The 23,261-nt window shown below is 47.7% G+C and overlaps 1 protein-coding gene, 1 long non-coding RNA gene and 1 other non-coding gene across 6 annotated transcripts; all 3 read left to right on the top strand.

The window, feature by feature from the left end:
* Window positions 1-6,371: 6,371 nt before the first annotated feature.
* Window positions 6,372-9,753, top strand: LOC130152150 (uncharacterized). 3 transcript variants are annotated; one of them, XR_008822898.1, is made up of 4 exons: window positions 6,372-6,767; window positions 7,519-7,718; window positions 8,088-8,207; window positions 9,401-9,753. It is a non-coding gene; the product is annotated as an uncharacterized LOC130152150 (long non-coding RNA). The 3 variants fall into 3 exon arrangements; XR_008822899.1 differs by lacking the exon at window positions 9,401-9,753 and adding an exon at window positions 8,577-9,394; XR_008822897.1 differs by lacking the exon at window positions 9,401-9,753 and having other exon boundaries at window positions 6,386-6,767; window positions 8,088-8,380.
* Window positions 9,754-17,869: 8,116 nt separating this feature from the next.
* On the top strand, window positions 17,870-21,723 carry LOC130152148 (N-alpha-acetyltransferase 20). 2 transcript variants are annotated; one of them, XM_056345159.1, is made up of 6 exons: window positions 17,870-18,025; window positions 18,203-18,227; window positions 18,317-18,434; window positions 19,626-19,761; window positions 20,735-20,880; window positions 21,390-21,723. In XM_056345159.1, the coding sequence occupies exons 1-6, from the start codon at window positions 17,973-17,975 to the stop codon at window positions 21,473-21,475; spliced, it is 564 nt and encodes a 187-aa protein (XP_056201134.1). In that variant the 5' UTR covers window positions 17,870-17,972; the 3' UTR covers window positions 21,476-21,723. The 2 variants fall into 2 exon arrangements, with proteins under 2 accessions (XP_056201134.1, XP_056201135.1); XM_056345160.1 differs by having other exon boundaries at window positions 17,871-18,025; window positions 18,317-18,407.
* A 1,239-nt stretch (window positions 21,724-22,962) lies between these two features.
* LOC130153317 (small nucleolar RNA SNORD45) lies at window positions 22,963-23,047 on the top strand. Its single transcript, XR_008823321.1, has one exon. It is a non-coding gene; the product is annotated as a small nucleolar RNA SNORD45 (small nucleolar RNA).
* The last annotated feature ends 214 nt before the right edge of the window (window positions 23,048-23,261 follow it).

The following is a 23,261-nucleotide window of genomic DNA, read 5'->3' on the forward strand; positions in this document are numbered from 1 at the left end:
CCCCATCTCCAGAAAAAACATTGTGCTGAAGAAGGTGCTGGATGCACTGGGGCATTTGGTTAGAGACCATCTGCTGGTGGCAGAAGTTCTGTTGGGCAGACCTCCCTGCCGCTGAGCCCCATTGATCCCCTTCTGCTGGAAAGAACCCCCCTCCTCTTCCCCAGCCAGCCCCATCAAAAGGGAAAGAGGTGACAGCCCTTAAAGAGTTCTACTGCAGGGCCAAGCTGAGGCAGCCCAAGGATCAACCTGAGTAGCCACCGTGACAGCCATTCAGCCCACAGCGAGAGATGGAGTGGACTCAGGCTTACCTCGTTCCTCGAGGAGAGGCAGGCAAGAGAGGAGGATGCAGGGCCTGGAGCAGCGCAGGCTTTTATGCTGTGTCCCAGGGCCCTGGGGGGCCACTGACATTCCTTCCTCATGAAGCATCTGAAAACCCAGTAGCTATTGCTTGCTGAGGCTTTGTTGGTGATTAAGCCCTTGCCTCTTTCATCTGATGTGTTTTGCTCCTGCTGCATATCGTCTAACATCAATATAATTAATTTGTGTCCAAACCTGCTAAGACCAATTGGCTTGATGTTCTCAGGCTAGCTGTGCAGATATTTTAAGTAGCTTTCCATCACATGAGTTGTGTTCATTTTGTTGCTTTCTTCCTGGTGAGCTTGGCCACCAGTCATGGTGAGATTCAGCTATTAGGGACACCTCGAGTCAGTTCTCAAGCACATTCGGGGCACAGCCTCAGTCTAAGCCTGGGAGGCATCTCTCTCCTAGGGGGCCATTTAGGCTCACAGGTGATGGTGGGAGAAGAGATTCACATCTCCAGAGATGTAATAAAGCTCAATGGCAAGGAAGGACCATTGTGGGTGGGAAGGAGGCCTCCTGTAGGCATGAGTGAAGGCCATGAGGACCTTGCTTATTCTTATTGGGCTCTGCCACAGCCTGTTTTTTCTGTCTATGAGCCAGGGAACAAAGGCAGATTAATAATGGCAAAGAGTATGCCTGAGGGTTAGGCAAGCCTCTCTCAAGTAATTTCTCCATGGGATCTCTACAGTCATGCCCATGAAAACTTGTCCATGCCCTCACACTTCTCCCAACCAGGGGTCTGGGCTCAGCTTGGGAAGTGGAGAACCTGTCAGAAACAAGGAAATCAATGCATAGGTGGGTGTTGCTTTTATTCAGGGGTACACGAGCCATTGAGCAGCCACCAAAAGGCAATGTCTTGGAAGACAGAAAATGTAGGACATTGCATAGAAGCACCAGTTGATTAAGAATGGTGCTAAAGCATGTAGAAATGGCCTTAAAGAAAACGGCACTTGGGGCTTGAGCTCTAGTATCCCCGGCAGCTCTGAGATTGGGGCACCGTGTCCACTGAAGTCCATAGCACCATGATTCATCTCTGTGGAGAGTTCAGGGGTTTTCCCAACTCTTCCACACTACAATGACTTCCAGGTGCTCTGGGAGACTGATCTAATGTCCCTTTGTAGTTTGAAATGCAGGGAAGGAGCCACCTCATTCCTGACCCAAGAAAAAAAAGTCAGGAGCTTTTGGGTCCCTGCCCTGAGCCTCTCCTCAAAAGCAGGCCATTGAGACCTTTGGCCTCCGCGATGACCTTGCTGAGCAAAACAGGCCAATTTGGGTGTGGGTCTCTTCTGGAGAAGGATGCAGGCATCTTTTTGATCACAAAACCAGGATGTGGTAGAGCCTGATGAGCATAAGCAAGGTCTTCATGGCCATCATTCCTGCCCACAGTGGGCTTCCTTCCAGCCCACAATGGACTTTCCTTGCCATTGAGCTTTGCCACATACCTAGTGAGATGAGTCTCTTCTCCTGTATGAGACTGTGCAGTCTTCATGTCCACCTTGAACTTACTCATGGTCTGCAATGACTTGTGGAGAGACATGTCTCCCAGGTTTAGCATGAGTGTCTGCCCTGAAAACACTTGAGAGCTGACTTGATGTGTCCCTCAGTGGAATTTGATTGTGACTGGTGGCCATGTTGAAGACGAAAAAGGCAAAGTGACAAAGGCAAACCCACTAAAAATCTCCTTGTTCACTAGCCTTGGTGTTAATTGGCTGTATGAAGTTGGGTCAAAAATCAATCATACTAATGTTCAGTAGAATGCAGCAGGAGCAAAACGCATCAGATGAAAGAGGCAAGGGCTTAATCACCAACAAAGCCTCAGCAAGCAATAGCTACTGGGTTTTCAGATGCTTCATGAGGAAGGAATGTCAGTGGCCCCCCAGGGCCCTGGGACACAGCATAAAAGCCTGCGCTGCTCCAGGCCCTGCATCCTCCTCTCTTGCCTGCCTCTCCTCGAGGAACGAGGTAAGCCTGAGTCCACTCCATCTCTCGCTGTGGGCTGAATGGCTGTCACGGTGGCTACTCAGGTTGATCCTTGGGCTGCCTCAGCTTGGCCCTGCAGTAGAACTCTTTAAGGGCTGTCACCTCTTTCCCTTTTGATGGGGCTGGCTGGGGAAGAGGAGGGGGGTTCTTTCCAGCAGAAGGGGATCAATGGGGCTCAGCGGCAGGGAGGTCTGCCCAACAGAACTTCTGCCACCAGCAGATGGTCTCTAACCAAATGCCCCAGTGCATCCAGCACCTTCTTCAGCACAATGTTTTTTCTGGAGATGGGGTACGATCAGTCTTTCCACAGGTGCTTGAAACCCACTCTGCTGGCTCCTATTCCAAAAGTGAGTCAGCCTTCCTGTGCCGTGCCACTTGCAGGGCACAATGAGGGTGGTGGCACACGTAGGCACGCTGTCCGTTTTTAAACCAAAGCGTGTCCACGGAGAGAGCTGAGGAAAGGAAGGGCAGACCGATACCGAGGTTCGTGCTCACTGTCTGCTCTGTGTTTCAGCTTTGCCTCCCTCACCGAGAGATGTCTTGCTTCAGACCCTGTCCTCCACGCCCCTGCGGCGCTTCTGGCCCAACTCCTCTTGCAAGCAGCTGCAGTGAGCCCTGTGTCGCCCGCTGTGCAGACTCGACCGTGGCCATTGAGGCCTCCCCGGTGGTGGTGACCCTGCCGGGCCCCATCCTCACCTCCTTCCCTCAGAGCACAGCCGTGGGATCCTCTCTGTCAGCTGCTGTTGGGAGCTCCCTCAGCGCTGGGGGGGTTCCCATCTCTTCTGGGGGCTCCTTTGGTCTGGGGGGATCAGGGCTGTGTCTGCCTATCCCCCGCTGCAGTCTGAACTGCTGAAGATGGCGGATCACCCCCTTTGGAGCGGGAAGGAAGACAGAAACCCTGCAGCAGCTCGAGCATTCCCTTGCCTTAAAGGCAGGCCGGGTGTCCTTATCCCACCTGGCAGGATGGACCTGTGCCTGCTGCTCCTCGCTGTATGGCAGCATCCCACCCCAACCCCCCCCACCCCCCGCGGTGTCTCCTCTGGCTCATAAACTGGTTTTCTCTGAGCCCCTCGAGAAAGGGCTCATTCTCTTCTACTTTGCTGAATCTCCTGATGAGAGGGAGGAGGGTGCTGGAGTTAGGGACTGCTCTTGGTGGCCTGGGATTGCCACCAGGTAGAGCAGAATGGGAAAAGGCAAACGCTTTGTGTGGAGTTTGGCCTTGGGAAATGGGCCATTCTCCCTCTGTACCTCCCTGAACCCTGCAGACATATGTCCTGGAGTCTGTTCTGTGCCACTGCATTTCCTCCTTCTCATTAAAGACTTCGTGCAGCATCGCTGGAGACTCGTGGTGGTTTGTTCTCCTCCTCCCTCAGTCAGCTACTCGCTCTGCAAGGGAGAGCAGTCCTTCTGTCCTGAGCTTGCCACCAGTTGCAAACAGAGCTCCCTGAACTTATTCCAAAACACTAGAAATAAGGAAGCAGGCAAGAGAAAGACTAAAAAACATCAGAAGAATGGAGCACGAGTCTGCAACCTGGTGATCACGGCCCTGTGATCAGCATCAACCAACCAGTCTGCTGCAGTACTGACATCTGGCCGCCAGGTGCCAGCAGCGCCCACCGACCCTGTGTTGAGCACCGGCCGTGCGAGCACGGGCCGGGATCTCGGCGCAGTTCAGACCGCCCGACCAGGGGAGCTGCTCGCTGCGGCTACAGGGTTCCCTTCGCTCTGCCCTTTGCCCACTCGCAGCCCAGCCACTATTACCCGTTGCCTCCGTACCAAAAAGCACCCACGTGTCTCGAGCAGTTAAATCTTTTGCATCTGATGGCTTTAACAGTCGGGTGCTTCTTTCTGTCCGTGCCTCCACCCCATTACCGCGGGAGAGACAACAGCACCGGGAAAACATGCACCGGGGGTGGTGGTGGATGGTGGGGTCCTACATATAAGCCCCAGAAATTGCTGTTGTTAAAGGAGAAATTTACACAGATGCGGGTACCACTGGGCTTGCTTTAGTCACAACTCAGAGCTGGGCCACCACCCCAGGGAGTGGCAGAGACCCAAGGGATACAGCACAGCTTATATACACTTAGCAAATAATTAGTCAACTTTTATTTCGGACAACTAGTTTGCTAGTTGCTGGAGCTCAGACACAAGAGCAGGATGTCAGACATGCTTTTCCCCTTGGTTATGGTGTTACCGATTTGTTAATAAGTTAAAATTGATTGATTTTATTTGATTAATTAATTGATTTTATAAAATCATTTAACAGAATTAAAATATAGAAGGATAAGGGAAAAAAAAATTTATAGGAAACTTGCAGCTACGCAGTAAGAGTTGTTATGGAATCTTTTGTACGTCTTGTACCAAGGCTAGAAGAAGGGCCTGGAACTATTGTAATAACTCTAGGGTTGAAAGGTTCCATTGTAGTTAAACAGTCTTCTGTACGCAGAGGTGTATTGAAATGTCAGAATTTGAGATTAATGGGAACTGGGGAGAGTCGACTGGAACAGCTTGTAAGTGCCTGCCAAGAAACCGTGAACTTTAGTAAAAGGTAATTCCGGCAGGGGGAGATCGCGACCACCGACTCATATACCACCTACCCAAATTGTACCCTAGACCCATTTCTAGATCTTTCTAAGCTTTACTGCACATAATCGGATATAGGAGGAGAGTATGAAAATGATTTACGGGAAATGTTATGATTATGCATGAATAATTGATGAATTGAATAAGTTCTATATATGGAATCTGATTTTGGGACCTGGTGTGCGTTGATTGTGAGAGGACTCACTCACGCACCCGGCCGTCAATAAAGAAGTGTCTGCTTATCTACATCACATTGGTGTCGATAAGTTCTTCATTCCGAGATTTCGGTAACAATGGGACACTAACCCACACGGGTAGTAAACTATGACTCCACTGCTTGCTTCAGGAGAACGACTTTGTAGTCGTTAGCTAAGCAAAACCGAGCTTACTCAGCTTCCACAAGAATGTTGGGCTGTTGTATTAGCAGCCCAAAGCTGCTGTTGTGGAAGCTCAGAAGCTGGAGCAGCCTCTGAACCTTCTTTTCCTGCAGCGGAACAGCTGCAACATCACAGAGTTCCTGTCTTGTGCCCACCCCAGAGACACGTTCTATTTTGCTGTGGGAAAGAGGGGGTGCATTTGCTGTGTTTGCATTTGGAAGCATCTGTTAGTAACAGCAATGTCAAATTGTTCTTTTTAAAAATAGAAGAGATTTTGCAGGACTGCACTTTTTGCGTAGGAAGAAGCAGTGGTGTAAATATGCGGCTTAGGAAAAGCTCATACGAGGTTTTTCCTTGCACAAGTAAGCCATTACGAGCTGTTGCACGATTTAACCTCTTGAGTTCATAGCCGTTCCCTGTGACGGGAAAGTGAGGTGTTACCGAAATGATGGGGTGCAGTGTACGCGGCAAGGCTGGAAGGTGGGGACAAGGGAGCGAGGTCTTTCCTCCGCCTGCGTCTCCGCGACCCCCCCCCCCCCCCCCGCCCAGGCAGCCGCTGTGGGCACGGCCCGCACCCAGCGGGCGGCCCCCGCAGAGCCCCGGGGGCCGGCAGGCTGAGGGGAGCCCGCGGCGGCACCGAGCCCCTGCCCGCCCCGGCGCGGAACGGCAGCCCCAGCTCCTCCTCGGCCGGCTCCGGGCCGTGCTGCCCGGCGGGGCCGAGGCTGGCGGGCGGGGCCGGGGCTGGCGGGCGGGGGCGGGGCCGGCGGCGGGCCCGGGACCGGTGCGGCTGCCGGCGGTTCTCGTCTCCCCGGCAGTGACGGTGGTCAGCGGCCTCCTCACGGTGCTGCCTTTTTTTTTCTCGGAGCTGCGCCGCTATCTCAGCGAGGAGGCGAGGAGCGGCGGCGGGGCGGCCCCGGTGCTCACTTGTGGCGGCGGGACCCGGGAGGGGGGTCGGTCCGCGGCGCCCTGCCGCGCCCCCCGCCGCCTCCGGGCTGCCCGGGCAGCCGCAGCAGCCGCCGCAGCTCTGCGCGGGGCTTTGTCTTTCCCCCAGCGGCTGGCCGGGGCCGTGGGAGCGGGCTGGGGCTGCCGGCCCCCGCGGGCCGCAGGGGCTGCCTTGGGGTTTGCTGTAACGCTGTCGCAGGGGGGTGGCTCAGGAGCCTCTTCCCGCCCCTGCGAGCGGGCAAGAGAAGGAAAAGAAAGCCCGGCGGCGGACTCCGCCTCCCTATTGTTGTTTTCTCTAAAAAGTATTACAAACGGCAAACGCTTAGCTACCGGGGAGGGTTGGGAGGCAGCAGCTCAGGTGTCTCGCTGATCCTGTGTCGTCACAATCAGCTCCTGGGCCGGAGCAGCCGAGGGGAAGAGGCCTTTGGATTTGCTTCCCAGTGAAACGGGGCTCTTTTGTTTTTTCCTTGTATCTAGGTTTATCCGGAATTGTACGTTGACAAATCAAGGGGAGCTAAACTGAAGGTCAATCTAGATGTTACTTTTCCACATGTGCCTCGTGCTTGTGAGTCGGACTGCTGACTACGGAGGGATAACTTTTGTACTTGGCGAGGGCCCACGAGGCTCCGTGTGCCCGCCGCTTCCGAGTGCTGCGCTGCTGCTTGGGCAACAGCCGGGGAGGAATTGTCGGTCCCTCGTGGTTACGCAGCCAGGCCTGCTAGGCGCTTAAAGCAGCGCGTCCGGCCGGGCAGTATTATTTTTCTAGATTGTAAATGAGCCCGAGGTATAAACCCACTTATGTTTCTGTATGGCGGTGTACTTGTCAGAGCGCTCAGTCGCACTGGCAGAGCTGGCACAGAGTTCCCTTGGGACTCCAGATTTGACTGTCTCATTGAAAGGCTCCAGAGCCTGCTTTGGAAGTCACTTGACAAGGCACAGCTTTGCCGTGAATTTTGTACTTGAATTCTGACTGTAATACCAATGCCACGTGTTAGCCTTTCTCCAGAAGTTATAAAAGCAGAATGAGCGTTAAGAATCTGATTACCTTTTAACTAAATTCAAAACAAAGTTGCAGGATGAAGTGACTGGAAGTCCTGCAAGTCTGACTGGGTATTGCTGCCGTGCATGTTATCCGCCTGTCTACTGATCGTTCCTGCCTCTTGTTCTGCTGTGGTAGTTCCTCTGGGTAATGCGTTGGGCTCTGAATGTAGTGCATCTTGACTTCCTCCTGATCCCCTGTGATGTTATCGGTGTTTGCCTTCCTCATGTTTCACAGGGCGTGGGAAGGCTGAAGAGGCTGGAAGCCTCGGCTGTTGTGTGCGAAGAAGCTATGAGCCTTCTAAGAGAGCATGTAGCCAGCAAGCGCATCGTGGTGCTTCGGCACCAAGCCGATATGACAGACCTCAATGTTTTTTGTGAAAAGGGATCACAAGGAAATGTGCTGATGTTGAAGGGGGAAAGGTGGTAGGGGAAGAGGTAGGAGGCAGTTTTCAACCAATTTTAGGCTTAACTCCTGTGCTCCTGAGAATGGTTCTGGGCTTTGAGGGGTTTGCTTTTGGCTTTTTGCCTTAAGCGCGTCTACCTTTCAGGGTAACGCTTTCTTGGAAGTTGGAAACTGTCCTTCTTGAACACCAAACCAAACCCCGTACCTGGGAGGGCCGTTTAGCGTGCTGCACCGTGTGTTTTATTCCCTGTCGGTCACTTGACACTAGCTGTACGTGCTCTCCCGGTTTGGCACGTTCTTACCCTGCTGGCTGAAAGATTCTGTCTTTTCACTTCCTCGGCTTGCCACAGGCCATAACAAATGTGTGTTCATAGACCGCTTTCCTTGCTCGCTGCTTTCAGATTTGAGCATCGATGCCATGGACGGAGCAGGAGAGCCTCAGCAGGACGTCGAGCACAAGCCGTTTAAACAGCGCTTGGATAAAGCTGCCAATCGTGTGACTCCAGAAGCAGAGAGACACGGTAGGATGCTATTCTGTCATTCTTGGATGGATGCTCTCATAGTCTTTCCATTACCGTATGCCTGCTATGAGATTCATGGGAACAAGGGACGGCTGAATTCACAGCGTTTTAAACACCACAAACTATTGAAAAGTTTATAGGACACAAGTCTATTACACTGGTAGATCAGACAAGCTCCTCTGTGTGTGTGTATATACGTTATACTCTGTACTTTTGCGAGGCAAGTCTTTGCCTGGTCCCTCTGAAATTGGGACAAGGACTCATTGGTGCATTTCAGGAGCAGAGCTGCTGAGTGAATAGGCTTTTCCTACTAGAAATCAAGCAGCTGCTCTGGCAAAACTTGACTTTGGTTGCATCTTTAAATCCTAGGAGGCTGACTGTCCTGGTTTCAGCTGGGATGGAGTTCACTTTCTTCCTAGGTGCTAGTCAAGTGCTGTGTCTTGGCTATGATGTGAGAACAATGCTGATAACTGCACTGATGTTTTCATTTGTTGCTTGGGTGATGTTTATACTAAGTCAAGGATTTGTCTGTTCCTTGGGCCCTGCCAGCCAGAGGGCTGGAAGGGGGCACAAGAGACTGAAGGGACACAGCCAGGTCAGCTGCCCTGAAGCAGCCAAAGAGGTATTCCATACCGTGGGACGTCATGCTTGATATAGAAACTTGGAGGGTTAGCTGAGGGGGGATGGCTGCTCGGGGACTGGCTGGGCATCGGTCAGTGTGTGGTGAGCATTTGTACTGTGCATCACTTGGTTTTGATAGTTTGGGTTTTTTCTTTGCCCTTCCTTGGGATTTTACCCATTTTTCCCCACCTTTCCATCCTAGTTGTTGTTGTTATTATTATTACTGTTGTTCTTGTCTTTTTATTCTGTTTAAATTACTAAATTGTTTTTATCTCAGCCCTCGAGTTTTACATACCTTTCTGATTCTGGTCCCCACGCCTCCGGGTGCTGGTGGGTGGGTGGGGGTGAGCAAGCAGCTAGGTGGTGTTTGGTTGCCAGCTGGGGTTAAACCACGACAGTCTATTTTTTGGTGCCCAATGTGGAGCATCGAAGGGTTGAGATAACAACAGGTCTAATCAGACTGTGTTAGATTAAATTGTTTGAAGTATGCATTGTATTAAATTAATAGTAATTGTCTACAATGCTGGCTTACCTATTTTTGAATTTGCTGTCCAATCTTTAAATCCTGGTAGGCTGACAAATGGGACAAGCTGGTTAGAGGAATGAACTTCTCTCCAGGGAAGGCTCCACTGACTTGACCTTTAAGCCTAAACTTGCATCTGACTACATTTACTTTGTGTGTGTTAATGCATACTGGATAAATATATTTCAGTTGATTTATCAGTTAGTTACAAGTTGGAGTAAGTGGTCCTTGGCTATACATAAACCTCTCCTCTGCTTTTTTTATGTTATGTGTTTATGACTTAGTGTTTATGTGTTTATGTTTGTGTTGTGTTATGACTTACTGTTGTACTTCAATACAAACAGAGAACGATTCTGGTAGTGTTGCAATCTAACGGTAATACTGCATCGTCTTTTCTTGTCTGTGAAGAGAAGGGAATCAAGCCAACTGTTGCTGTTCCGCCAGGCAGGATGGACACCTGAACAGCTTTGGTCTCAATGCCCAAGCCTGGGCCCAGCCCAAGAAATGACTGGCTGCGTAAATAATTTGGCCATAAGGTATTAACTGGTTGTGTGGGAAGGCGCCTAAACAATACTGTCTGTTCTTTGTTTCGGTATTTCTGATCTGTAATGGAGACGCGTAAGGCTTGGACACAACTTATACAACTTATACAACCAATGTGACCAAGTTAGTGCCACTTCATTAAGGGATACACAGCAATTTATACACTAGCACAAAGCACACACATTGCTTCTAGATTGCTAATAGGCTAAAGCTGCTTGTCTGTTCACTCTGCTGCACTCTGTGATTGGTCACGGCGTGGTATTCATGCTCCTCGCCTACATTCTGTTTCAACATTCTATTTTCTTATTTTTCAGTCCAGCTCCTTTATCTCTTTTCCACATATGCAGTTCCTTAATAGTCCGACTTTCTTATCTCTCTGCCAGTACACAGTTTCTTTGTCTCTCTTGGCCTTGCATATGTCCTTCACAACAGCTGCAGCCTGTTATTACAACGAGGCCACTCAGTCTGGATTGCTCATAATATGCACATCATCTTCTAGCCACTCACATAACAGATTCTTAAACGTTGGGTGTTGAAGGAGGCTTGGAGAGGCTGTGCTGGTCCCTGGCCGGCAGGCCGTGCCCTGTGGCAGGGACTGGGGTCTGCGGGCGGGTAGAGCCGCGGTGTGCAGGGGCACAGCCAGTCCCCCGCTGATGCACTCTGCTGGCTGCTCCGGGGGGGGCTGCTTTGAGCAGCGCTTTTTGCTTTTGTATTCCTCTTGCTGAGAGGCGATGTTTTACTTTTGTTCTCATGAGATTTTGTCACATTAGCTTTATGCCCATTTCCCACTTATTAATTAAACCTGGTCTGCGAAGGACTGCGGATGCCCTTCTCCCACTCCTGCTGTGATGTCACATGCAGATTTTGTATGTAAAGTCTCTGCTCTGTCATCCAGAGTTTTAATGAAGCTACTAAGCAGACTAAAACTCCAAGTGCAGTATTTCATACACCTGTTCAAGCCACCTGCCTTATGGTAATTACAGCATGACGGTATTTCCTTTGTTTGCTTATAGGAAAGTTGCATGGAATAGGGTTATGGGTCTTAAGACCCTGCTTCCCTCGTCTACACTGATCCAGTTATCCTTAAAGGAATTAGAATGGTATGCCACTGTTGGCTCTTGAAAAAAAAAAAAAAAAGGTGACTGTTTTCTAGTGCTGTGTGACTTTTTAGGTGCTTGTACATTTGTTTTGGTGTCCCATTCCCCTACCCTGTGGTTCATCCTAGTATCTTTTCATATTGAGTTGAGGCCGACCAATGTGTCCCTCACCACTGCTCCTTTCGCTATAGGAGCAGGCAAATGGGGCAAGTAAGAAGCAGCGGTAAAAGTGCTGAGCAGAGAATTTGGTTCTCCCTTTCCCAGCCATCCCTTTGCTTTGCTTTGTGACTTACTCCCTGCTCCTTTATTACCTCTTCTTTAAGAAAAGATATGTATTTACCACACTGCCATAATGTGAGTTTTAATGAACCCACAGCTGAACAAAGCAGAGCAGACGTAGCACAGAGAGTTCTGTCATTTATTGGCATGCTTTAGGCAGGTAAAATGAGAGGAAGTTTACCCTGGAGACTTTTCTTCCCTAGTTGTTCAGCCTCTGGCACCACCACCTATCCATCGCTCACCTCAGTCCTACCTTTCTTTTCAGGGTTGTGCAGATTATCAAGGCATATAGGTTGTGTGAGGTCTTGATTTTCAAGCCTTGCTTCTTTGGAGGAGATGCCCTTGTCTGCACAAGGGGTGAGGCATGTGTCACTGTAGACCTCCACCAAGAGCTGGACACCTGGCCATCCTGACATGAGGTGTCTTGAAATAGATCCGTATTAGTCATGCCAGTCTATAAATGTGCAAGATATTAGGAAGAGCGATAAGAAAGCAAATGGCAGCGTAGTCATGTATTCTGGACGTGCACACCACACACCGTGGTGTTCTGAAGCAGCCTTCTGCTTTCAGCCTCCCAGGCAACGTAGCTTGTACAGGACTGTGCCTTTTTGTGATGGTTCCCAGGCTCGTTCAGTCTTTTACTGAGCCCTTCTTTTATGGATGGATGTTTTTTCTATCGTAGGTGATAAACAGGGCTTGTATGTAAATCTAGGGTTTGACAGGTAATCTCAGTGGAGCAACAGTAGTGGGTAACAGGTAAACTGAAGCCTGGAAAAGGCAAGAGCATGCCTGCAATTTCAGGCAGTGAGGGCTGTAAAGAGGCTGTGTAAGGACACTGGTGATGACTAATATGTTGTCCTCTCTAGATGCAGACTTGTGTAGTTTGCAGCAAAACAAAATAGCATGTCAGCACAGGATACAGATGCGTTTCCACAAGTCATGACGAAACGAGCTGGTCTGCCTTTACAATTCATTTATCAAATCACTTCCTGTTCCCATTTTGAGGCTAGAGGCTAATTAATTATAAGCATCACTTCAGGAACACTACATGGTGCTCAGATCAAATGATGTTCAGTTAAAAAGCAAAACAAACAAACAAAAAAACCCCACCCCCACAAAACCTGAAGAGTGTCTGTTTTGGCTTGAAGAGTGTTAAGCAACCTGGGAGGACAGCTGAAAACACTTTGTGTATGCCGAAGTAAACAAAAATTTTTGTTGCTGGTTTGGGGAGCATACAGAGATGTTCATGCAATGAAGCAGTCCTCAGTTCAGAACTTAGATGCTCATTTGCCTGGAGAGGTGACCCTCCTATACTTTTTTTTTATTTAATCAGTGAAAACTGCTAGCTGGGAATTGATTTGGGGGATCGGATCCAGAAACACCTTTCTCTGAAAGGCAGCAGTAACAGCAGTTCAGTAGAAAGGATAAACAGCTGGATGGTTTGATCCCATGTCTTCTGACACTGAATATTGGTCTAAGACCCAGATTGCTAGAAATGCTGTCCTTCCAGGCTTTAATAATAATATAAATGTTTCTTTAGGTTTTCTGTTAATTAGGATACGAAGGGGGGTTTGTTGACCATTGAGAAAAAAGTCCAGTGTTTAGCAATCTTGCTATGTTGTTGGCCACTTCAGCTTGCTAGAATTTGACACTTTTAATTTGAGGGCAGAACTCCATGGTTCTTATGCCTATTCCAAGAATTCACGAGGGAGAATAAAAGGTTGTGTGTTGTTTTGGGGTGGGTTTTTTTTGTTTGGTTTGGTGGGCTTTTTTGGTTGTGAGGTTTTGTTTTTTAAAACAGCAACCGCCTCAGACACACTGTCATATCTTAGTCTTAGTCACCTCCTCATTTGCTAGTTCTGTGCAAACACGCTGCATTAAAATGACAGTCTCTCTCTGCCCTTACAGAGCCAAGGCAGTTACGGCTGTGATTCCAAAGAGAGGCTATGTCCTTTATTTCATTTGTTTCCTATTAGCTGTAACATAGTCACTGGACAGCACTGAAGGATGTTTTACTAAATATCCTGTCCTATTTTTATTTACCAAATTGCCTTAACGGCACAGAAACCATTAGGAACAGCCTTCAGCAATAAGCACTTAGACCCTGTTCAGAGCTTTGAGCACAGCCACGTGAGTTATCCGCTCTGTTCCTCTGTGCTGATTCAAATTACACTTTTCAGAGTAATTTTGAAGTGTGATCAAGTACATTTCGGAGCAATTTCCAGGCACTGCTTTTGGAGCCTGTGACGAACTGCAAATGTGAAATAATGCCTCCTGTGCCACTCATCTGCATGGGAAGCTGTGGGAGCAGCCTAAGCGAGGGTTGAGGGCAGAAGGCTTGAGGCTTCCACTTCTTGCCTACAGGTAACAAGCCTGGCCCCAACCAGGGACTGGGGCTCTGTGGAGGAGTTTTCCCTGCCTGCTGCATCCAGTCTGTGCTGACGCTGCAGGCAGCAGCTGAACCAGCCCTGGCCTGGAGCCTATAAAGAGGATCAGAGAAGCGTACTGAGTTTTCCGATGTCCCATCCCAAGCTAGGAGCTCCCTCGTTTTCAAACCCAGGGCTTTGAGGATCTGTGCTGAATTCTTTACAGTTTATTGAGCCTCCTGTGACCAAATGTGGTGATGACCCTGCTTTATTGAGACAAAGGATGGCTGATGCTAACTAGTCATCTCCAGTGGAAGCCTGTGGGAGTTAACATGGGTATAGAGAGTTCTTTAATCCAATGCTTGGTGGCACCAACTGCTTTAATTTTGACTTAAATGAGACCAGGCACTTGGAATGCAAACTGCAGAGATGTTCCACTTACAAGCAAAGCATGTGGCATTTTCGCTTTTTAAAAAAACTGAACAGGCAGTATAAATAAAGTAAGCAAACTGAATTGTAAAAACAATAAAATAAAAAAAAAATCAGTGAAGCTATCAAGGAACTATGTGTACGCTCTAGAAATTCAGCTAGCTAGCATACCAATGGGTGAGATTTGTGCATTTTTCTTGGTGGAAGAATATTTCTGCCCTGTGAGCCCTGAGGGTGGCTTTGATAGCAGGGAGAGGCAGTTTCTGTCACTGTGCAGAAGGGTGATGCTTCTGCTTTCCTGGCTGGGTTTGGTAGTGCTGTCAATGGTGATTGTGTGGCTCTACCAAGATCAGTCATTTGAAATGTTGCCACTTGTTACGTATAATTGGTCTCTGAGCTTTCAGTTTTCAGAGGATGAGGTTTGGGGGGGTTGTTTCTGATGTCTGTTTTCTCATTCTACAGAACTACCTTCGTGTTGCATTCCAGGAAGTTAACAGTGGATGTACAGGAATGACCTTACTAATATCACTACTGAAGATGTATGTCAGCTTTGTACTGAAAAGTTTAAAGTGTACAATGCAGAAGAATATAGCCTGTTTCTTTTTGTCGATGACACCCGGCAGCAACTGACAGAAGATACCTACCTTCAGAAAATTAAGGCAGAGTTGCACAGCCGTCCGCAACCCCAGGTCTTTTGCTTTGTCTACAAGCGGGGTTAACAGTGATCCATATGGTGGCATTTTTCAAAACAATGATGAGTCAGCTTCTTAAAACCAGCAACTCCTTTAATTTCTGTTCCTTGTTAACTCTTGAAAACATCTTTGTGGCTGCCTGCCTTAGGAGCCAAAACAAGTCTTAAACCATAAATACCTAGTTAAACATGTGCATTGCATACAAAACGTCGTGTAAATCATGCATATAGCCAGTTATACAGAGTATTCCACCAATGTGTTTGAGTCAACGGCCCATGAGGCTGAATTTCTTGTACCACAGACTCTTTTGAAACATATTATACCGTGGCCCTTTGCAGGTCTCTTGCTGTAGCGTGCAAAAATGTATTTTCTTGCACTCACCCTATAGCCGAATGTCATTTTGATTCAAGTATATGAATGCTAAGACAAGTATTCTGGCTGGTATGAGCTCAGTTTCACCAGCATGAGTTTGACAAGACTGTCTGATGCAGGGCATCAGTTAACGCATCGTTACTTGGATGATTGCATCCTTTCCTAATTTTTTTTATTACAGAGAATCACCATAGTTTTATATATATATATAAAAAATAGAAATTCTATAGCAGTTGCAGGTAAACTGTCAGGGTTTTTTGAAATACATTTTTTTACGATAAAGTATTCTATAATTACGCATGTGATTTTAACATTTAATATACAAGAATAAATCTCTTGCTGGTTTTAGTGTGTTGTATTAAAAGTCTCTGTGGTTTCTTTTCTTTCCCTGTTACAGGAGAGTTCTCATGAAACTTCTGTTACCTGTAAGAAGATTGTAACATTGGCACTGGCAATTTCAGTGCCTTTATCTGAACATGATGTACTGTTATCTGGATTATTGTTTATATGCATTGCTTCAGATAGAACTAGGGGTTGAAAGAGGATATTGAAAGAAAAGGTTGTAGAGAAGGGGCAGAGAAAGAATGTAGACAACTTAATTTACAATAAAAACATGTTATGTCTGTTGGTTCAGGCTCCTTGCAGAAAATAAGCAGAGGAGGTTGGTAAGGAACTTTTATGTAAGCAGTATTGTAGATTTGCAGAGCAATTTGACAGTGTCTATCCCAGATACTGTTTGTTTTTTCCAGAAGATTAAATAGATCAGTAAGGTAAAGGAGAACGCTAACTAGTTTGTATAGTATGTCACCAACATCAACTTGGCTTGAACTGAAGAATGTGTTACAGCATTTCATGGTTCTAAGTTACTTAGTAGGTGAGATGTGAAAGTCAATCCCACATACGCAAAGATAAAATGGTATTAAATGTATGTCTTCTATAGATTTGTCCAAGATAGGACCCTACTTAAGTCAGTTTGGGCTAGTCTTTCTAGAGGGACGTGGGATTCTCCCCAGGCCTGCTTTGAGCAGTGTAACGTGAGGCAGATAATTACAAAAATGTTATGAGCAGCATGTGTATTGTACATGCAGAGATTATAGCGTTTTCATCAGTTTGCCATGTATCTGAAACCCCTGGCACATGTTTGTATTTCATTTTGTAAAAGGTGAGTTTTGCACATAATACATTGTAATACTGAATTATAATTTGAAATGCTGGGTGCTGTGTTCTGGTTTGTTGGTTTGTTTTTAAGAAATGGTTCACACTTGAATGGTTTGTGTATCATTAGACTCTGATGCTGCTGCCTTTCATTGTGCTCGGTCCACTTTAAACTCTTTGCAAAGGAAGGATGTAATAACATTATCAATCTAGTTAGTGTGCTTGACCTGAACAGCAGTAAAAGCAGCCGGCAGGTATCTTGAACCGCTGAACCATTTCTTTTGAAGTTAAGATTGACATTTGGTGCTAAAGCAAATTCCACTATTTGCATATGATGGTGGCTCTGCTAGGGGAGGGAAGGAGTAGGGCGGAAGCAAACTCAGAATTTCAGGCATGAAACGAAGGAAAAGCAGAGTGCAAAAAAGGAAACATGCACCCAAACCACCTCAAGATGATTCCACTGTCTATTCTTGTGCAATTGTTTCTTTTAAAAATTAGAACATTGTATTCACTGTGCCATGCAAAACACTTCTCGCTTCTTGTAATGCCAGGAAACAGATACATAAACCTAGGAAGGAATTTGGACTGGCAAAAATAAGCTACCCCATCTTCTCCAATGCGAGGTGTTTCATATTACAAAATGCTGAAAAGCAAGAAAAAGCTTATAGTTGAGGTAGTCTTTTTATTTATTAGTCCCTCTTTTTGAAATATAGAAGTAACTGGAAAGGCTAATGGAAACAGCTGGAGGTAATAAATTCCTAAATCTTACTAACAGAGAAGAAATAGAGAACTTTAATCGAAAAGTTACTGTTGCATTAGGGGATTATTTGTGAATTCACAGAAAGTACCTACTGCAAAACTGCCACCTGCAGCAGCTTAAATCAAATCTTTTTGTTGTTATTTCCCCATGATGTGTCTCTTATTTTTCATCTTAAAGGCTGTCATGTCATCCTTGCAGCTTCAGCTTTCCAGGCAAGCCTTAAGTTAAGCGGATCATTCTTTCTCTGCTTGAGCTGCAGCACCACAAACTGGGTGAGGATTCCGTATCGCAGTGGGGAGAGGCCATTTCTCTTAATTCCACAAAACTAAGAGTGCACAAAGTCTGCTTGGTGAGGACTGGCAGATAGGTGAACCAGATTAAAAAAAAAAAAAGTACTGTGCTGTTGTCCTGGCTCTTGCAACAATTAGAGAGGCTATGAGGGGTGCGCACACGCGTAAGGGAAAGTGAACCAAATCAAGCTGCCGAAGCAGAGAGGGAGCTGTATTTTTTCGCAAACCCCTGTTTGTTACAAGAGTTCTTTTTGTCCTGAGACTGTCCCTTACACAAGGTAAGACAAAGCCAAAAAGAACCCAGGTCTCGGCCTCTGCTACCGGCAGCTGCCGGTGTGCGCCTCCCGGGGCTCGCCGCGGGGCCGCCCTTGGGCGCTGCACAGGCGCGACCTACCCCCTGGAGCCAGGCGCCCCGCGCCCCCCGGCACTGCCGGCCCGGTCCCGCCGCAGGCGGGCACAGCGTTCCCAGCCGTCCGCCTGCTGCTCTCGGAGCCCGCGGGTGCAGCTCTCCCAGCAGGGCCGCGCCGCGCCGACGCCTCCCTGCCAGGGCTGGTGGGAAGCGGCCCTCAGGCCGCGGGAGTGCTTCCGGGGCGAAGGGCGCACTTCCGGAGTGGAGGGCCAGGGCTAGCAGCTGCAGCATGACGACGCTCCGCGCCTTCACCTGCGACGACCTCTTCCGCTTCAACAACATGTAAGCACCATCTGCCTCCTCCCGCCCCCTCCCCCCTGCCCCAAGCCCCCCGCCCGCTCTCCGCCACGCTCAGGCCGTGGGTGCACGCGGGGCTCCTCCTCTCCCCGCGGGAGCTCGGGGCTCCCCCGGCCGGCGGTGGGGCTCGGGCCCGTGGTGAGCGTCGCTCTTCCTTCGCAGCAACCTGGACCCGCTGACGGAGACCGTATCCTTCCCGCTGCCGCCGGCCGCCGGGGAGGAGGCGCGGGTCCCAGCGCGGGCGGCAGCAGCTTGCTCCTTAACTGCGTGCTCCAGTACGGGACACCCTTCTACCTGCAGTACCTGGCCCACTGGCCCGAGTACTTCATCGTGGCTGAGGCGCCCGGGGGCGAGCTGATGGGCTACAGTGAGTGGCGTGGCCGCCGTCTCGCCGGTGGGGGGGGGGAGGGGCGCGCTGTAAGGCTGGAGCTTTTCTTAGGCTTCGCATTTTCCAGATACTCTGCAGGGAGGAGGAACGTTATGCAGCGCCTTCCCATTCCATAAGTGTCTAAGGGTGTTGTATAGGGCTCGTGGCAGTAGTTTTCGGTGTGGCGTTCCAAGTGCGGCAAGGAGGCTCGGCTGCCGTAACGCCTGCCCAGGTGTTACACGGGTGAATGTGTAAGTACGAGTGCTTCTGTGCTCCCGGAATGAGGTGCCCACGCTCAGCTCTGACCTCACACGCTGCTAGTCATCAGTAACTGAAAATGCTGGGCTTGGGTTTTGCCTTGTCCTGTAAGGGAATGCCCTTGGGTCTGGATGTCAGTTGCTTATTTGCTGTGGGATATTCTTGTTTTTCAGAACTCATTCCGAGTAGAACTGTTGGTTTGTTTGTACTTTCCAATTGGGTTTTTTTTCCTTCTTTTGGGGGTTTGGGAAGGTGGGCACAGAATGAGAGTCTTTGCAGGGACCCAGGAAATAAAGTGTTTAACAGTAAAGCTTAAAGTGTTTGCTGTACGGAAGGTTTCTCTGTACCCACCGCATCAGTTTCTTATTTAGCAGTGTATGATGTTTTTAAGAGTACCCTGTGGAAGTCTGAATATTCATTACTGAGCTAACAGTAGCTTGGCTCTGCGTAGAAAGGAGAGGACCTATGAAGAACACACACCCAACCCTGCTTTTTTTTCCCCCCCTTAAACATCCAGTGTTTCCAGGGCCTTTGCTTTCTCTTGCCACATTGGCAAAGCTTCCCAAGCTCTATTCCCCCATAGTCATGAAAAGTCTTCAGTAATTGCTGGGATGGTGAGTTTTGGGCTTATAGCCCTCCATTACTTTGGTCATGAATTCCACTCAGTTAAAGAACTCACAAGAATTGCTGAAAACTTGCATTTGGGACTCATGCCTCAAACAATGAATTTGTGGAAATGTATTTATTTACACTAATCAAGAAACAACTGCAATACTTCATCAAAATGAAACCTAGTGGCTGTGAATCACTGGGTAATAACATAGTATCACTGCTTAAGCCTTTACCACAATCATTGCAATGTTTGTTTGGGGACTGCTTGGTTCTTTTGTAAAGTCGTGTGGCTGTGTGTGGTGCATTATTCCCAAGGTGCTCCTGCTCTGATGCTCTGTATGTTCGCAGTAATGGGTAAAGCAGAAGGCTCTGTGGCTAGGGAAGAGTGGCATGGACATGTTACTGCTCTCTCTGTTGCACCAGAATTTCGACGGCTGGGTTTGGCTGCTAAATTGATGGAACTACTGGAAGAAATTTCAGAAAAGTGAGTACTGTGCTTATCTTTAATCTTCTAAAAGTAATCTTTCTACAGACACCTGTCCATGGCTTAGGCATTTGATTTGAATGAAAGAGACCCAGAATTTTGCTTTAAGTAGTGTTCCGATTCGCTGAGGATTCCCTGTAATTAGAGATCTCAGGGTTTCTATGAAAGCTAACTTGCCAGAATGAGTAGGATGTAGCCTGAATTCCAATAGAGATACTGTATAAAAGGTCCTTGTCTTGACAGCAAGAGTTTCATGAAATGTCAACACTTTCCCATAGTGTCTCCAGCTTGGTTGTTCAGTAATCGTGGGCTTTTTGCAATTCCTGCAGGCAGCCTTGGAACCAATTCTGTATGGTAGACAGTAGCTTAGCTTACTTTCTGTGTCATGCTTGGCTGCTTGTACCTGCTGAAAATTTAATTGAGTGTCAAATGAACCCACAGGGAAATGTCCTGAACTCATGGTGGTAGGGCAACCCCATTGTAATTGGTAAAACTGGAAAATAGTACATTTTTAAGAATCTGCCTTGTGAGGAGAAGGGCTGCCTTGTATTAGGCAACTAAACTTTGTGACCCATTCCGCCACTGCTCCCTGCCACAAACGTTGAAGGAGGCAGTCCCTAAGCCAATGCAATCGAAAATGTGGATTATAAATTTTTTAAATAAAAAGTTTCTTATGTATATGAGACCTGTGTGAGTGCTTAGCTTGCCCTGTTTGAATTCCTGTTCATAATTCTGAACCCACAGGCTGGTATAAAAGGATGGCTATGTGACAAAAATAGAATAAAATCTGAGTTTATAGAGGATTTGTCCCTTGGGAAAGGAGTGCATCTGTTACTGCAGTGTGAAAAGTGTTTAATTAGCATATGACATCATCAGATCTGCTCTTGGTCTGATTACAAGTTATTGGTTATTTAGCAATACATTCACTTGCTATTCCTTACTGTGGTTTTTGTTTGGTTTTATGTTTCCAAAGAAAGGGTGGATTTTTTGTTGATCTCTTTGTGAGAGTATCTAATCAGGTTGCAGTAAATATGTATAAGCAGCTCGGCTACAGTGTGTACCGGACAGTATTGGAGTACTACTCTGCTAGCAGCGGAGAGCCAGATGAAGATGCTTATGGTAAGTAGTTGTTGTGCCTTAAGTTGAATGGAAAGGTTCTTGTGTTGAGGGTTCCTGGGCCTGTTTGTATTTTTTTGAATATGAAACAAGTTCAGATAGCCATTGATGAATGGGATTCTGTATACTGCTTTAGATAGCTTTTCCTACTGAAGAGTACATCAGTTATGAAACTTAATTACAGGAAACAGAATGAATCTGTGTCAGGGGAAGTTCAGGTTGGATGTTAGGAAAATCTTAGCCACTGACAGGGCGTTCAGTCGGGGCACCAAACCTGTCAAGAGCTCAGGAAGCATCTGGATGATGCTTTTAGTCATATGGTTTAGTTTTAGGTAGTCCTGCGAGAAGCATGGAGTTAACTTGATGATCCTTATGGGTCACTTGCAACTCAAGATATTCTAGGATTCTAGGAAACCCTCTCAAAAAATGATCTTAATGTAATAGAGAAGTCACTTAATATGGCTTTGTGCAATGACTGTCTTTTATAATAGCATTATTTTCTTTTGCCATAGATATGAGGAAAGCTCTTTCCAGAGATATAGAGAAGAAATCAATTATACCTCTGCCTCATCCTGTGAGACCAGAAGACATTGAGTAACTGTAAACTGTGATTCTCAGATAACCTAGTAAGAGTGTTGGTTTCCTTCTCGCCAAAGCCCCCAAGAACTTACAGATGAGAAATATTAGGCTCAATGTTTTTCCCCGTGAAATACCAAAAAGCAATATTGAGAAGCTTACCAGCGCTACTTCTGTTGGTATTGGCTGCATATTCGTTCTCTTACCCTATTGTTCTTTGTTTCGAACCGTGACACTTTGGAGACTATTAAAATGGAATTGCCTACTGTATGGTGTTGTCATGGTTTTCCTTCTCGTCCACAAAACAGTCCCCTCACTTTGTCACTCTCACGGAGCCCTGCTCCGAAACTGAAAATGTCTGGGCACTGCTCCCACACAGAAGGTGCCAGGAAGGAGTTCTGTTGCTGGCTCTCACCTTCCCTTTGTGGCCATATAACTGCTGCACCAAAACTTGGGCTATGTTCTTCCTGAGCCACAAAACCAGAAATTGGGTATATCAAAAAATACTCTCCAGAACTCAAGAGGTCTCCCTTTCTCCGTGCCTTTTACTTACCTCATTCCCTAATTTAATTCTTGAATCCATCTATTCCTTCACTGTCTGTCTGGACGTCACGGATGCTGTTACTTGGAGGCATTGACCAGGCACTTAGTTCCAACACAGGTTTCTGTCACTGTCTTCCCTGGAATTTCTTGGAGAAGAGTGTAGAGGAGTGAAGGCAGAGGGTTGATGAGCATTGATAATATGCAGCTGTGGCCTTGCCGCCAAGGTAGTGGGTTGATCGACATGGACAATGTGTAGCTGTAGCTCGTTCCTGCTAAGTAGTTAAATAGCCCTGAGGAGTGTGGGAGAGGGGGTTGGATGGGGGGGGGGGGGGGGGGGGGGAGTGGTGTGGTCTGACCTCTGGAGGAAGGACAAACAGCATGGACAGTAGAATCTGTCCGACCATAAAAGCCTTGTTGCAGCCTGATAGCTTGCTTGTGCTGCAACAGTGGGTGCCCCATGTGGGGCTGACTGAGTTGGGCTCCGACTGCAACAACTGGCGCCCAATGTAGCTGAGACAAGTGGGAGAACCTGCACCCCATAACAGACATGGTGAGAGGTGAGCCCTTGCAACTAATCAATACGGGTGTATTGCAAGATTTGTTTTACATCTTAACTCAAATTGCAGCTGAAGAGGATGTGTATTACTTGGGCTTGTAACAATCTCCAGCCAGGGTTTTTTCTTTTATTACAGTCCTGGGCATGCAGGCTTTTACTGCTATTCTGGTTTTGCCCTTCTCCTTAAGTGGCCAGTGAGGTTTGCTCTAGCATCAGTCAATGCAGTTAATGTTCTCTCGTTCATCTGTTGTGTTTTTAGCACCAGTTTCTATAGGCAGAAGGGGTCCATTTTAGATCTTTGAGTCACTGTGTCATGCTATTCTGGTTTTTCCATTGGCAAACTGCTGCTGTAATTCCCTAAGGGGCTTCCTAGGTCAGGAGGTAGTGGATGGGAGCAGGTTGCCACCCCGGGTAAGTGGTGAGTGTTGGCATGTATCATCTGACCTAGAGTTGATGTCTGTCACCACTTTAGCTCTAGAATTACTCGGAGACCAGGGACCCATGAATCACCTGGGACAGAGTCAGGTGATGGATTTGCAGAACTGACAGGACTAAAGGAAACTCCTAAAAACTTCAGACATTGACTAATGATCTGATAAGCGTATATAAGCTGTGCTGTATCCCTTGGGTCTCTGCCATTCACTGGGGTGGTGGCCCAGCTCTGAGTTGTGACTAAAGAAGCAAGCCCAGTGGTACCCGCATCTGTGTA

This window comes from Falco biarmicus, chromosome 7, assembly GCF_023638135.1.
Source record: "Falco biarmicus isolate bFalBia1 chromosome 7, bFalBia1.pri, whole genome shotgun sequence".
NCBI lineage: Eukaryota > Metazoa > Chordata > Aves > Falconiformes > Falconidae > Falco > Falco biarmicus.